Genomic DNA, 15,190 nt, shown 5'->3' with positions numbered 1-15,190 from the left:
CCCAGCTGATGATGAGGTAATCACCAAACACACAAGTGAGGCTGTCCTAAGCCGTCAAGTTCCAGTGAGTTGGCTCAGATTGGTGTTATTTTATGAGTTATGTAGAGATTTGTTATGAAGCAAAAACTACTCAGTACAAATATTAAATGTTGAGACGATGCCAAGCAACTCCAACTCTTAGTCACTAATGATGGGAAATGACTCTGGAAAACTGTTTGGCAGTTCCTTATGAAGTTAAACACACACCTACCGGGATATCCAGAAATTCCAGTCTTAGATGTTTACCTAAGAGAAATGAAAACACATAGTCACACAAAGATTTTTACAAGAAAGTTCATAGCAGCTCTACTCATGACAGCAAAAATTGGAAATAAGCTAAATGTCCATCAACAGGAGAATAAACGAAATGTGATGTATTCGGTAATGCCATTCAGGAGTAAAAAGGAATGAACGACAAATATATAAATAAATAGATAAATAGATAAATAAATATATAATTATTATATAATAATTATATAATAATAATAAATAAATAATAAAAACTTTAGGTTTAGTGAATGAAGCAAGATACAACAGTATTTACCATGGAATCCCCTATGTGTAAAGTTCCCGGAGAAACATACAAGGAAATGGAGACAGCGGAGTAAAGGTGTGTACAGGTCCTCGGTGGGTTGAAATGAGATAGAAAGAAAGGAGATTTTGTTAGAAGTTTGAATGCTTGAATTTGTCACCTTAGTTTTTATTTTCTCTAAATATGATTGTTTTTCTCTTCTCTCCCCAATATTTCTGCCACAGTTTATGTTCCAGTTAAATATCAGTTAACTTCAGAGACCCATATAAGCAAAGCAGGCAAAAACACCACAATCTAAAACATGAACAGCTTTGGACCTCAGAAAAGTGTATTAAAATAGTTTCCAGAATTGAAAGAAAAAAAATGAAATTACTGGAAGCAAAATGATCAAGAACAACAACAAAATGATTTTAGTTTAAAAAAAAGCCTTCTCCTTAAGTATGTTCATCATATATTATCACTTGATTTTGAAGAACAGTCCTTCCAGATAAATTGGGCAGGGATGGTTATCATTCTTTTTTTTTTTTTTTTTACTGATTCAGATATTGAGGGGAGAGTGCGTTGGTAACTTGCTCAAAATTAGGTGTTTCCTCAAAACCATTCCCAGAAGACAGGTTGAACTCTGAGAGCACTGTGTTTCTCAGTGGACTGTATGTATTGAAAAATGTGTGCTGTCAATCCGCAGAAACACATGTTTACATTTAACTCAACACTGGGATCTGAGGTAAAATCCATTAATCTAAAAGGAAATCGCCAATGCGATTTTATTCCACTAATTCATTCTGACCTATTATTTACAAAAGACTCAGAAACCAAATTCAAAAATTAATTCAACATATAGGAATTTCTATTCATAGTGTACCGAACCTAAATTTTTCTTTTAGGGCTGCTGGGTTTATTGTCTTTTGGGGTGGTTTTCTTTTGTTTTGTTTTGTTTTAATCTAATTTTAAAAATATATCAGTGACATCATAAAGGTTCAATGTAAAAACTTTTGAACATTCTTATGTTTTCATCTTATTCAAAACAAACAAACGAACACTCTTACTAAGGACATTCTAAGTAAAAGCTTTGTCTCCATGCTTGAAGTTTAAAGAAAAGATAGCACTTTCAATAAATTATAGGTACTTACAGATTTTTCACACACTTTTTGCCTAGAACCCAGTGGGAGGTAAATTTAGTTCTAGAAAAGGGATCAGGTCTGAAAGCAGTCTTTTGAGTTGCTAAAACTCCCCTGGAGAAGTTCTGAGGAGAGATTGTAGACATAATCGTTGATACAGGTCAAATTTACTAATTTTCTGTTCATTCTGCCATCTGTGACACCTAACTTTTAACACACATCATTATGCAAGATGATTGTTTTGATGTTTGGCTACATAACAAACCAGCCAAAATTTCACAGCTTAAAACAACCATTTTGATTACTCCTCACCGTTCTGCATGTTAATTGGGATCGCCCAGGTAGTTCTAGGCCAGAGCTGTCACTATTGGGGCCACAGCTACTGGGTGGCTCTATTGGGCTGGAACATCTAAGATGACGCACTCACATGGCTGTTGGTTGATGCTGGCTGAAGGCTGGGAGCTCAGCTGGGCATGTTGACCGCAGCACCTCACATGGACCCTCAGGTGGCTTGGGCTTTTCACCGATGGCAGCTGGGCTCTAGAAGGCAGAGTTTGAAGAGTGAGTGTTCCCAGAGGACAGAAGCAAAATCTGCCGGTCAGTGCTCTAAAAGGCTAAGCCTAGAACTGGCACAGTGTCACTTCTGCCATTATCTATTACTTAAGCAGTCACAGGATGAGACTAGATTCAGGATGAGGGAAAATAAACTCTACTTCTCAAAGGAAAGCATTACAAAGAAATGGTGGCCATCTTTAATCCACCAAACCTCTTGTCAATAAATCAAGCTATGGATTACATAAACAGTGTTTTGAGGAAGAACATTTCTTATGCCTTCCATTTCTTCAATCTTTATCTCAATAATGTTATATGGCAAATAATGCCACATTCCTAATCAACCTATAGTCCACATTCTATGCTTTTTTTAAAATTGGAGATTGTTTACTTCTTTCTGTAAGGTACAACCTTAAAAGCACAATTTTAGCAACCATATTTGTTCCTTCATACAGGTTTTCCTTTCCCATTTACTTTCATGAAAGTAAAGTCAGAGCTGCCAGAATTTCTTTCAGATCGTAAAGAAAGATCTCTCTACCACTAGGCTATGTTTCCCCTCTCCAACAGCTACATCCCACACAGAGCATTAAATGTGAACCTGGATGACCTCCTTCATTATTTATTCCCGATTTCTAGCCTCTGCATGGTAAAATTATAACTGAGTGGGAAGCAATTTCTGTTCAGTTTAAGAATCTGTTGAAGTCATTCAAGTAACTTGCCCATAGCAACAGAGAGAAGCTACAATGTCATACTTGCAGCTTAATACTGGGCTCTGCAAATTGCACAAACATAATTTCCTTTTCTTTTTCACAAAGATGAGCAGTTCAAGTGTCAGAGCAGGTATGTTCATGTATGAGCAAACTCAATAAACAAAGTTATAAATGATAAATCTAAATTAAAGATTTAGTGTCTTCCCTTTCATTAACATTTACCTCTTATTGGGAAATTCAATTTTAAAAAGTCCACCGAACTGTTATGTGTGTAGTGTAGAGGAACTTATTATATGACACAGCACCTACTCTATGACTCTGTACTGACCCTATGACTGTCTTGATTGCTGTAGCTGTGGAGTGAGTTTTGAAATCAGAAGGTGTAAGCCCTCCCACTTTTTTCTCCTTCAAGATTGTTTTGGCTATTTGATGTCTTTTGCATTTCCATATGAATTTTAGGATCAGATGTCTCTTGCACTTCCATATGAATTTTAGGATCAGCTTATCCTTTTCTGCAAAAAAGGCAATTGGACATTTCACAGGGCTTGCATTTAATCCGTAGATAATTTTGGGGGGTTACTGTCATTTTAACAATATTAAGTCTTTCAGTCCATGAACACAGGATGTCTTTCTATTTATTTAGATCTTTCATTTTTTAAAATAATATTTTGTGGTTTTTAGTGTACAAATCTTATATTTCCTTGATTAAATTTATTCCTAAGTATTTTATTCTTTTTGATGTATTGTGAAGGGAACTGCTTTGTTAATTTCATTTTCAGATTGCTCATTGCTGTGGTATAGAAATATAACTAATTTTTGTATATTGTACACTGATCTTGAACACTGACACTTTGCAGAGCTAGTTTATTTAAAACTAAAGCTACTATTGTTTTAGTGAATTCTTTAGGGTTTTCTGTATATAATATCATGTTTTCTCCAAATAGAGATAATTTTATCTCTTACTTTCCAATCTAGATGTCTTTTAATTCTTTTTTTTTTTTTTTGACTAATTTCCCTGGCTAGAACCTCCAGTACAATGTTGAATGAAGTGGCAAAAGCAGACATACTTATCTTGTTCCTGAAAGCTTTTAGTTTTTCATCATTAATCATGATGTTTGCTGTGGGTTTTCAATAGTTGGCTTTTATCATTTTGAGAAAGTTCCCTTCTATTCCTAGTTTGTTGTGTGTTTTCATCAAGAAATAGTATTGGATTTTGTCATATGCTTTTTCTGCATATATTGAAATGGTCATGTGTTTTCTTTCCTTTATTCTATTAATATGATGTTACTTTGATTATTTTTGCAGGTTGGACCAATCTTGCATTCCTGAGAAAAATTCCACTTGTAATGGTATATAATTATTTTTAATGCTGCTGGAATTAGTTTGCTAGAATTTTTTGAAGATTTTTGCATCTATACTCACAAGGGAGATTGGTCTGTAGTTTTCACTTCCTGTGATGCTTTTTCCTGCCATTGGCATTGGGGTAATACTGGTCTCATAGAATGAGTTAGGAAGTGTTCTGTCTTTCTCTGTTTTTTTTTTTTTTAATATCATGATGTTTTATTTATTTATTTATTGGCTGAGACGTGTATGCCTTTTTTTTTTTTTTTTTTTGGCTGTACTGTGCATCATGAAGGATCTTAGTTCCCTGACCAGGAATCGAACCCGAGCCCCCTGCATTGGGAGCGCAGAGTCTTAACCCTGGACCGACAGGTCTAAACACTGGACCGCCAGGGAAGTCCCCTCTTTCTGTTTTTTGAAAGAGTTAGTGAAAGGTAGGCATTAATTCTTCTTTATGTACTTGGTAGAATTTATCAGTAAAGCCCTCTGGTCCTACACTTTTCTTTTTTGGCATTTGTTTGATTACTAAATCAGTCTCTTGTAGTAAGATTTTGTATTTCTCCTTTAGTTTAGAACAATGTCAACTTAATTTCAATAATATATAAAAACATTGTTCCTGTGTATCTCCATCCTCCACCTTCATGCTGTTATCAGAAATCACATCTTTATCCATTGTGTGCCTGTTATCACAGATTTATAATTATTGATTTATGCAATTGTCTTTTAAGTCAGGTAGAAAAAATGAATTACAAACAAAAACACATTTATACTGTCTTTTATATTTACCTAGGTAGTTAGTTATCTCTATCGGTGTTCTTTATTTCTTCATGTGGATTTGAATTACTGTGTAATGTCTTTTTATTTCAGCCTGAATGACTCCAACAAACATAACTTTAGCAGTTGTTCCGGGAGAGGTCTGCTAGTGACAAACTCTCATAGTTTTTGTTGATCTGGGAAAGTGTTAACGTCACCTTCATTTTCAAAGGATAGTTTGGTCAGATATAGATTTCTCAGTTGAAAGTTTGAACATGTCATCCCATTGCCTTCTGGTCTCCATAGTTTCTAATAAGAAACCACTGTTTATCTTATTGAGCATCTCTTACACATGATGTATCATTTCTCTCTTGCTGCTTTCAAGATTCTCTTTGTTTTTGGCTTTGGACAGTTTGATTATGATGTGTCTAGGTATGGAGTTTGAGTTTATTCTACTTAGAGTTCATTGAGCTCTACAGATAAATGTTTGTCAACAAATTTGGGAAGTTTGGACCATTATTTCTTCAAATATTCTTTTTTGCCCTTTTCTGTCTAGTCTCCTTCTGGGACCTCTCTTATGATTGTCAGTACATTTTATGATGTTCCACAGGTCTCTGAGGTTCTGTTCACTTTTCTTCATTCTTTTTTCTTTCTTTTTCTGGGACTTGGTAATTTCAATTGTGAAGTTCACTGATTCTTTCTTCTGCTTGCTCAAATCTGACCTGCTGTTGAGACCTTCTAATGAATTTTTCATATCACTTATTGTACTTTTCAATTCCAGAATTTCTATTTGGTTCCTTTTTGTAACTTCTTTATTTATATTCTCTATTTCATGAGCCATCAGTCTCATCCTTTCCTTTAGTTCTTTATTCATGGTTTCCTTCAGCTCTTTGAACATGTTTAAAATAGCTAATTTAGAGGTTTTGTTTAGATAGTCCAATGTCTGAGTTTTCTCTGAGATACTTTTTTTGTTTCTTTGCATGCATTGTAATTTTTTCGTTGAAAACTGAGCACTGTGAATCTTATGATGGGGAAACTCTGGAAATCAATTTCTCTCCCTTCCAGTCCCCCAGCTAGGTTTGTTGATGTTGCTGATTATTGTCGTTGTTGTTTGTTTAATGATTTTTCTGAACTAATTTTGGAAAGTATGTATCTTTTGTCATGTGTGACCGCTGAAATATCTATTCCGTTAGGTTAGTAGTTAGCTAATGACTGGACAGAGATTTCCTTAAAGTCCTGGAGCCACAAAATAGCCCAGTCTTTGCCAAGAGGTTTGCCTTCAATACTAAACCACGAAGTTTAAAACTCTACCTTAGCTTTTATCTTCTGCTTCCACAGAGCCTTAAGAGCCAGAGTTAAGAGCTGGCACATAACAACCACCATGACAATAACTGATCCCTCACTGCTAAATCAAGGATGTACAGTGCCTAAGAAAGGTTTTATTTCTACCATTCAGAATAGACTGGAGTTGCTTTAGCACTTAATTTTCAAAGTACTTTTGAATAACTTATGAAATTGTTATGTTCCCATATAAAGGACTCATACCTTTTGTATATCAATGTTTTTATCTGATTGTGAAAGCAATACCACCACAGCATTCTTTTTCTAATCCACGATTTCCAGTTTTTTGCTTTTATTAACATTGCTGCAATGAATATCCTTGCAACATGAACTAAATTTACAAATTTCCAAGAATATCTGTAGGATAAATGGCTATGGGAAATTCAACGTAAAATGGCATTTGTAATTTTGATAGGTATTGTCCATTTGTCCTTTATATACATTTTGCCACCTTTCATTCTCTTCAGCAATATGAGATGCTGTTTTGTCACACCCTAGTAATTTTAGTAAATATTTCTTTGGCCAATCTAATAGATGAAAAATGGTATCTTAGTGTAGTTTTGGATTTGCATCTTTGCGAGTGTGTTTCAGCATCGTTTCATCTGTTTAATGGTCATTTGTATTTCCTCTTCAATTAGTTGTTTCTGCTTATTCATTGCTCCTTTTCTGGTCTTTTTGACTTGTAGGAGGAGTTCTTTAAAAATCAAGGATAATAGCAGTTTAACTATAACATAAAATACTTTTCCAGGATCATCTTTTGAGTTTATTTATGATGAGTTTTGGCAATGTATTTATTTATTTTTGTGTGGTTGAAAGTATCAGATTTTGAGTCATACTTAAAAAGACTTCCCCAATTTCAAGACTTTAAAAAAATCTCATGTTTTATCTTAGTAATTTTTTTCATTTAAATTATTAATCTATCTGAAATTAATTTGGATAAAAAATTAGAGCTAGGCAGCCAACATTTCCCCTAAATGACCACTCAGTTATCTCAACACATTTTATCAATAATCAAATTATCTTTGCTGATATGAAATAACATCCCTTCATATACTACATTTCCAAATGCTTTTAGACCCAGTTTTGGACTTTCTAACCCTGTGATCTATCTGGCTATTCTCATGCTAATATCATTTTTTTTTAAAATTTCAAGGTATACAGTATACTTACTTCAGCAGAATATTGAATAACCCAAGTCTTTATCATCACAGAAGGAAATGTTGGTATGTAGAATTAAATATAAAATTGCATCAAAAATTTAATGGTCACAATTTTATTATTAAAAATGTTTTAGTAATCAAATTTTAGAAGTTTAACATTATAATGTAGAGAAATAGTTTGTCAGTATCACCAGCAGCTAGATAGTTCCTGTCTACTCTACTATATGTAATCCATCATACAAAATTGATGTTCACTTCAACTAAACAAACTGAACTTTCTTTTTTCTTTTTTGGTCTGCTCTTCCAGTATAGGTTACCGATGATGGTGATGTTGCTTTTTTTCCTTTCAAACAAAAACTAAAATATGCATTTATTTCCCCCACAATTTCTGGACTTGAAGACTTGACTTATGGTGGTGATGATATTTCATTGACGCTATATCATGAAATAAGATACTTTCAGAATAAGATTCAGGAGAACACTTAATACCACTAACATTAAAAAAAAATTTGTTTTTTGCACACCAGAATGTAATTCAGGAAAAAAACCTTTTACACTAATGTCTTCTAAAAGGAATTTTTACTACAATTCATAATTTGTGAAAATCTAAAAAATTCTCCTCTTCAATTATTGAAAATGGTTGGAAGACCACAGCACTCTTTTCAATGACATTGTTATTTAAATTCTTAGTTTCTACACACTCAAAACTAGAAAATTGCCTCATTACAACATTCTAGCCAAGTCTTTTGTTTTGAAATTTGATTAATGGAAAAAACATGTTTTGAACACTTGGTTTTTCTCTAAGACTTATTTTTCTTATTATTATTTAGATTCTTTATTATATCTGGCTTCAAGATTATCTATCAAAGATGTCATTGTACATGATTTTGGAGTTTTTGTCATCTCAATTCTACATGGAGCAAAATTAACATCTTTTTTTTTAAATTTTATCTTAAGAAGATTTGAAGATTTCTCAAAATGAACTTTTTCTTGAAGGAAGCTTGTTCTAAATGGAATCAAACAAATAAAACTTAAATGAAGCTCTTAAAGAATAACTTATTGTTATGAATACTAAGTAGTAGATTAAACAACCCTACAATGATCAGAAGTCTGCAACTGAGAAGCCCTTCTGCTACTAACAGCAACGTTCTTGGGTTCAAAAAATATTCTGAGCTTTCTCTGACCAATAATGTAAGTAGATGTGGTATTGGAGTGTGTATTCATTTCCTAGGGCTACTGTAACAAAGTATCCCAAGTTGGGTAGCTTTAAACAACAGAAATTTATTGTCTATAGTTCTGGAGGCTGGAAGTCCAAAATCAAAGTTTCAGCAGTGCCATGCTCCCTCCAAAACCTGTAGAAGAATCCTTCCCTGATTCTTTCTAGTTTCTGGTGGTTTGCTGGCAATCTGTGGTGTTCCTTTACTTGTAGCTGTCAAGGAACTCCAATTCTCTGTCTTCACATGGCATTCTCCCTGTCTATGTCTTTATGTGGCCATCTTCTTATGAGGATACCAGTTATATTGTATTGGGAGGCCACCCTATGCCAGCACCTCATCTGAACTAATTACATCTGTAACCATACTATTTCCAAATAAGGTCACATTCTGAGGTGCTGGGGGTTAGGACTTCAACATTTCTTTTGTGGGGGACCTAATTCAATTAATAACAGGGTGCATCTGCCCTAAGTTCCTAATTCTGATGCATCTCTGGTTTAAAAAATAAATCTTGGAAATATGGTTGGTTATATAGCTGTTCCTTGGTAAAATTTTCACTGCTGTTTCCTTCCTATCTTTTTTTTTTTCTGATATCTTTGTATAAATTCTGATCTGGTTATAAAGTTCTGACATAGTTAACAATGTGATTTTTCTTAAAAATGCCAAATTATCTTGGTATACATCAAAATGCTTTTTCAGAAGCAAGCGATCATGGTTATTAAATAGGACAATGATTTTGAATTCAACGTATAATGCCTCATTTTTATTTCAGACTTATTCTTTAAAGAGTTAACATTAATTTCCTGTAAACTAATGCTGCTTTAGAAATAATGAACTACAACTTTTTAAAGTGACTTATAAAACTAATGTTAGAACAGAGTTAACAAACTATGGCATATTGGATATTTTATTTAAAACATGGGGCCTGGGAACAGAAAGAAAAATTACATTTAAGGACCTAGCAGGATTTGGCTAAATTTCTTCTCTATATAAGCAGACTGAGTGGGTGCAGAAGCTCGTAGGTAATTCCATGTGACAGACCTATTTCATTTTCTCTTTCAAGTTCACCATTAACCTTGGTTTTAAAGGAACAAGAAGGCTTCAAAAATGTACTTACAAATATGTCATTTAGTAAAGGTTAAAAGACAAACTCTTTCATAATATGCAGTTCCAAAAATATCACTACTTGAAGTAGCCATTTGGAAGCTTGTCCAGATCCTTAAGAAGAAAATAAATATCGCTCCCCTTCTTTACCTGTTGATTTAATATATTACATGGGGAATTAAAGAGAGCAGAAAACTTTTAGTTGTCTCCTTTGAACTGTAAGTAAGGATTTTGGTGCTGACATTCCAATGGTAGCACATGCCTGCGCATGACCATTGATTTGAGTAAAGTCTTAGTTATCACATCAGATTCTGTCTGGCACCCACAATTCAGGATAGTCTTAAATAACAATGAGTTAAAGAGCTGGGTACAGGAGTGGGTTTCATATACTCTTGATTCAGCTTAGGTTGGTTCATCCTAGAACTATCTTAAAATTTACAGGAAGTAAATTCTTCTTTGGGGTCCTTCATTGAGTCATGTGAAAGTCTGCTACAGAGTGAAGTGTTCATTTCATGTTCCCTTTATAGGTAAATTAAAGTGTATGGTGACAAAACATTGAAATATTATAATATATAAAGTAAAATCATAGGAACATAATATTTTCAAGTTAACATTGATTTACCAATCAGTCTTCATGTTATACTGAGATGGGTCTTTAAATTTTTGAATATAAGTTGATTTTTGGTTAACAGTGACCATTATTTTAGAATATAATATGCTTAGCTTTATATGTATTTAAGGAAGGGCTCATTTATCTATCCTGTCATCAGTTCCTATTTTAATCATAATTCCTTTCTTTGAAGAGACAACTATTATACATATTACACATCAATTGCAACAGGCAATGAATTTATCATTAATCACCTTGTTAAACAGAATTGAATAGAAATATGCTCAAGTAGTACAACAAAAAATACCTAGAGTATATATTCAATTTTTAAAGGTGTTATACTACAAAAATTAGATTCTACTCCCAGCTATTATAATCATTCTGAGGCAAACTGGCTCGAAAGTACTACAGTACTTTACAGTACTAAATTTCCATAAGAGAAAAAAATTTGGAGAGTATCTCAGTTTGTAATGAATAAAAGAAATCCTCAGAATTTCATCTCTAAACCACAGACAGCAAAGCATTTCATTGAATTGAAATTGAAGCCAGGTTCAACCCATGTTATTATGACTTCACTTAAAGCAATTACTGTATTTCTTTAAAGTTCTGTAGGCTCTCAAATCACAATTTAACAGTATGACTAAAGCTATACTAAATACTCAAAAGCAAAGTTTTCTTAAAGGGAGGGAAATGGCAGGTATAAATTTAGCATGGTTCACAAAGATCAACAAAATAATCATACTACTAAAAGACAGCATCACATGTTAACTTAGAGTGAACATAAAATTCGTAATATATAAACACTTCAACCTCTAGAGCAGGTTTGGCAGTGGGAAGAAGATTGAAAGATAATTAGTTTGATTTGGGAAATGCTAATGGACTAGTAGGACAATGCCAGATGGTACTCAGATGACTTTTCAGAGGCAATAGATTGATTTACTAATATGTATGTAGTTCTAGCAGTATTTTTTTTTTTTTTTTTGCAGTACACGGGCCTCTCACTGTTGTGGCCTCTCCCGTTGCGGAGCACAGGCTCCGGATGCGCAGGCTCAGCGGCCATGGCTCACAGGCCTAGCCGCTCCACGGCATGTGGGATCTTCCCGGGCCGGGCACGAACCCGTGTCCCCTGAATCGGCAGGCGGACTCTCAACCACTGCGCCACCAGGGAAGCCCTCTAGCAGTATTTTATATGTAACTCTAACCTATATCATCTACATTCCTACCTCCTCATCCCACCATACACACAAAACTTGGAGAATCAGAAATAAAAAGAATAGTGGTTTTCTATACTCAAATTTCAAAACAAAATCCAGTTTTGGAAAAGAAATGGGTAGTTCATATGATTTCACATGTGGATAAATCCTGTTCTTTAAATTGCACAATTGTTTATTCTTGAAGACTGGCAAGAGTGAGCAGCAAAAATTCACCCCATGCGAATGGAGATGTACATTTTAAACTCTGAGCTGAATAAGTCCAGCTATTAATCTTAGGAAAGTTAACTGACTTAGCAAGTAAACTAATATATGCAAGATCCAAGAAGAGCCAAATTATAAGTGATGTTATTAAATGTAGTAAACATTAAAGATCATTCAAAGCAGCTTTTATTTTTTTAAGTATTACGTTTTAAATGGAAATGTTCCTCTTCATTTCAGTGGTAGTGTAGGGAACATACTGACCAATGTAAAATGAACTGTACCGTAAAACTGTAAACATTATCTAAACAGCTCAAGTCAGCCTTGACCAATATCCACAGGTCTAGCTTTTCCCTGAGGCAATTATAATCAGGAACTTGGTATTTAGCTGTACAAAGTCTTTAAATTCTTAATACATATTTTTATATAACTGTTGCTATACTGCTGCACAGTATCTCCTAGAATGGATATTCAATCGTCCATTTCATTTTTCCACTACAGATAAACATTCAGATTAACGTTTTTGCATGTCTATCCAATCAATGCTGCAGTGAACAAGCTCCTCCATATTCTCCTTTGTACACAGAAGCAAATGTTTACCCAGAGTTGATAGTAAGGGCAAATGCAAATTAAGGGCAAATGCAAATTAAAAGTATTAAGAGGCTTGATTCTCCCTGTGGAAAATAAGGGAAGAGACTCTCCCTGCCTGTGCTCTACCTTTTTTCTGAGAGTATTTACACTTGAAAACTTGTAAGTTCTTTCTCTGTCTCTTTGGAATGTATGTAAATCATTTTTAAAGCTAAATGTCTCTCATCAGCTTGCTCAAGGGCCTAGGAGCAATCTCTTTGAAATGTGATCGTCAAGGAAGACAGGGTCCTGTCTCCCAGTTTCTGTGGGAGGGGGAAGCCTAACTTTGGTGGAAGCCTCATGCCAACTTGTAAAACTTCCTCCTGCCATAAAGACATAAGAGGTTTATTTTTCCTTTGGATAAACTCAGTTAGCTAATGCAAATGGTCACCCCAGTTATTAAGTGAATTGAAGATTCCCTATGTGTGAAAAATGGGGCTGATAAGCCCTCTTATCTGAGGACTAGTTATTGTGTACCTTGAGAACACGCATGGAACGGGTCGGATCTGCTGGGCTATATGAAAGGGTAAGACTTCTTCCTGTTTTTACAATCTCTTAGCATATTGCCTGTGACGATCACGTTCTGGTTTCATGCTTATTCAATAATAAGTGCTTTCATTCTGGTCTAACTTTGTGGGGAGGTTTTCTGGGTTGGGAGGAGGTTGTGTTCTTAATTCTATTTCCCCATCAACAGCAGTTCCACTTCTAGGCAAGATGTGGACTAAAAGTGTAAAGTGAACAGCAACTCGTGAGGGAAAACTCAGAGGTATTTATCAAGACAGATCTAGTTAACAGCAGATTATGAATATCTATTTTCCTATATGTTCATCCAAATCAGAGATATAATCAAACTCATACATTTTTGGTGAATTTTCCTGGATACTAAGATTTGACACATGAATTGCCTCTTCTGTAAGTGCTGGTTTTACATTATTTGCTCATTTTTACTCATTGTCTTATAGAGTGCTTATTTTTATTATTTGACTTATTAATCCTCCCCCAACTGAATGAATTACAAATATTTTCTTTGCTGTAATTTGTAATAATTTTACTTATATCATCTTGCTATACAAGATATACTGATATAACCAAATGTATCTATGTTTTCCTCTTTGGCTTTAAGCATTTGAGGATTTAAAGATTTTCTTAGCCCAACACCAAAATTTTTTCATACATACTAAAGTTTTTGTAGTTTTATTTCTTGTTTTCACACTTATTAATTTACAGATTGTATCATTTTGGAGAACAGTGTAATAAAGATATGACACAGAGATTATGACTTCCTTTTTCCAAATGGCTTCACTACCTGTAGGTTAGTCCAGCCTGTCAGAACCCTTAGGTCTCCATTTTCTGCAGTGGACGAAAGTGAGTTTATTCTGTGGGTCCACTGTTTAAGGAGTTCAGACTTTTGAACAACACTGATTTATAAATGGAAATGAAAATGCTCTATTTTAAGCATGTTCATGATTTATGTAAAAACATAGATTTCAAACTAAATAACACTTTAACTATTGCTACCCACTCCACAGGGTTTTCAAAATGGACATCACCAGATTTTTTTTAAAGCAGATTTCTAAGCTCCATTCCCAGAAAACTATTTAAGTGTGAAGTGAGGCTGAGGAGTTTTTATTCAGCAATTAAGTGAATAAGGAATATCAAAGTATTCTCTTCTTTCCTTTAATCATTTATGTAGCTTACCCTTGTAGGGGAGCAAAATTTGCGACCCCCAAAATATATCTCTTTGGCATGAGGATGACGTTAGGCTGATTATTTTTAAGAAACCCGAGACTCAGGAAGTCTTTTTTACCTCCCCCTTAACTGACTAAAAGAATTTAGACAAAGGGCCTGCTGCTTATTTCTGCACCCGAGATAGCTACAAAGAACATGGGCCAGGTGTGGTGGGGCACTCAGCAGAGCCTGAAGACCAGATTCCTCTTTGTGTCCCACTGTCCCTGCATGGCAGAGCAAATACTTGTTTACCAAACATTTTCCATCTTCGAGTGAATTGCTTTCCTCCCCTTTGAAGTCACAAACCCCTACCCCCTTCTCTTTCTCTCAGATGGTAGATAAGCCTCAATTGCCCAACCTGTCCTTGGGTCTCATTTTTCTTTTGCGGCCCTGTATGTATGCAATTAAATTTGATTTTCTCCTGTTAATCTGTTTCATGTCAACTTAATTCTTAGTCCAGCCAGAAGAACCTAGAAAGGGTAGAGAAGAACTTGTCCTTCCCCAACACCCTCACTTCAAGTTTCATGTTCAAGTTGCAAAAATAAATTATAGTGAGAATTTAGGAGTAAAGCAAAACAGTTACTCAGTTTTACTTCTAAAGTGTAGGAAATAATAAATAGAATACACTACCTCACACTGACATACAGAACCCTGAGTGTTTATAGAAAAAAATTATTTAAGGTGCTGTCAATCCTTAAAATTATTCTAAGAGAAGAGAACAAATATGGTAAAGATGGGCAAAGAAAGTGCAATACTACTGATTCTGAATCCACTGCTCAATCAATGTAAACATGATGAATTTCCTGTAAAAAATAAAACTCAGTGTATGAAAAAAGAACATTCTATCTTTCAATGACTACCTAGAATAAGCTTTATATTTCTAACATTTTGGTTTTGGCACAGATATTTCATAATACTTACACTATTGGACTCTGGAATTTAAAAAAGG

The 15,190-nt window shown here is 34.4% G+C and overlaps 1 protein-coding gene and 1 long non-coding RNA gene across 2 annotated transcripts in view; one reads left to right on the top strand and one right to left on the bottom strand.

Annotated features, from left to right (window-relative positions):
- The window catches only part of ADGB (androglobin), a 188,165-nt gene extending 185,133 nt beyond the window's left edge, over positions 1 to 3,032 (bottom strand). Inside the window, exons 1-2 of the mRNA XM_073789314.1 lie at positions 2,994 to 3,032; positions 2,117 to 2,229 (exon numbers count right to left, since the gene is read on the bottom strand). Coding sequence (XP_073645415.1) covers positions 2,117 to 2,229; positions 2,994 to 3,032 — 152 coding nt within the window. The remainder of the gene's footprint in view (positions 1 to 2,116; positions 2,230 to 2,993) is intronic.
- Positions 3,033 to 3,838: 806 nt separating this feature from the next.
- On the top strand, positions 3,839 to 8,476 carry LOC141276039 (uncharacterized). Its single transcript, XR_012324903.1, has 3 exons — positions 3,839 to 4,726; positions 7,540 to 7,609; positions 8,377 to 8,476. It is a non-coding gene; the product is annotated as an uncharacterized lncRNA (long non-coding RNA).
- The last annotated feature ends 6,714 nt before the right edge of the window (positions 8,477 to 15,190 follow it).

The sequence above is a fragment of the Tursiops truncatus genome, chromosome 12 (assembly GCF_011762595.2).
Source record: "Tursiops truncatus isolate mTurTru1 chromosome 12, mTurTru1.mat.Y, whole genome shotgun sequence".
In the NCBI taxonomy this organism is placed as follows: Eukaryota; Metazoa; Chordata; class Mammalia; order Artiodactyla; family Delphinidae; genus Tursiops; species Tursiops truncatus.
Note: the sequence above shows the minus strand (reverse complement) of the source record. Positions and strands in the feature narration are given on the sequence as shown.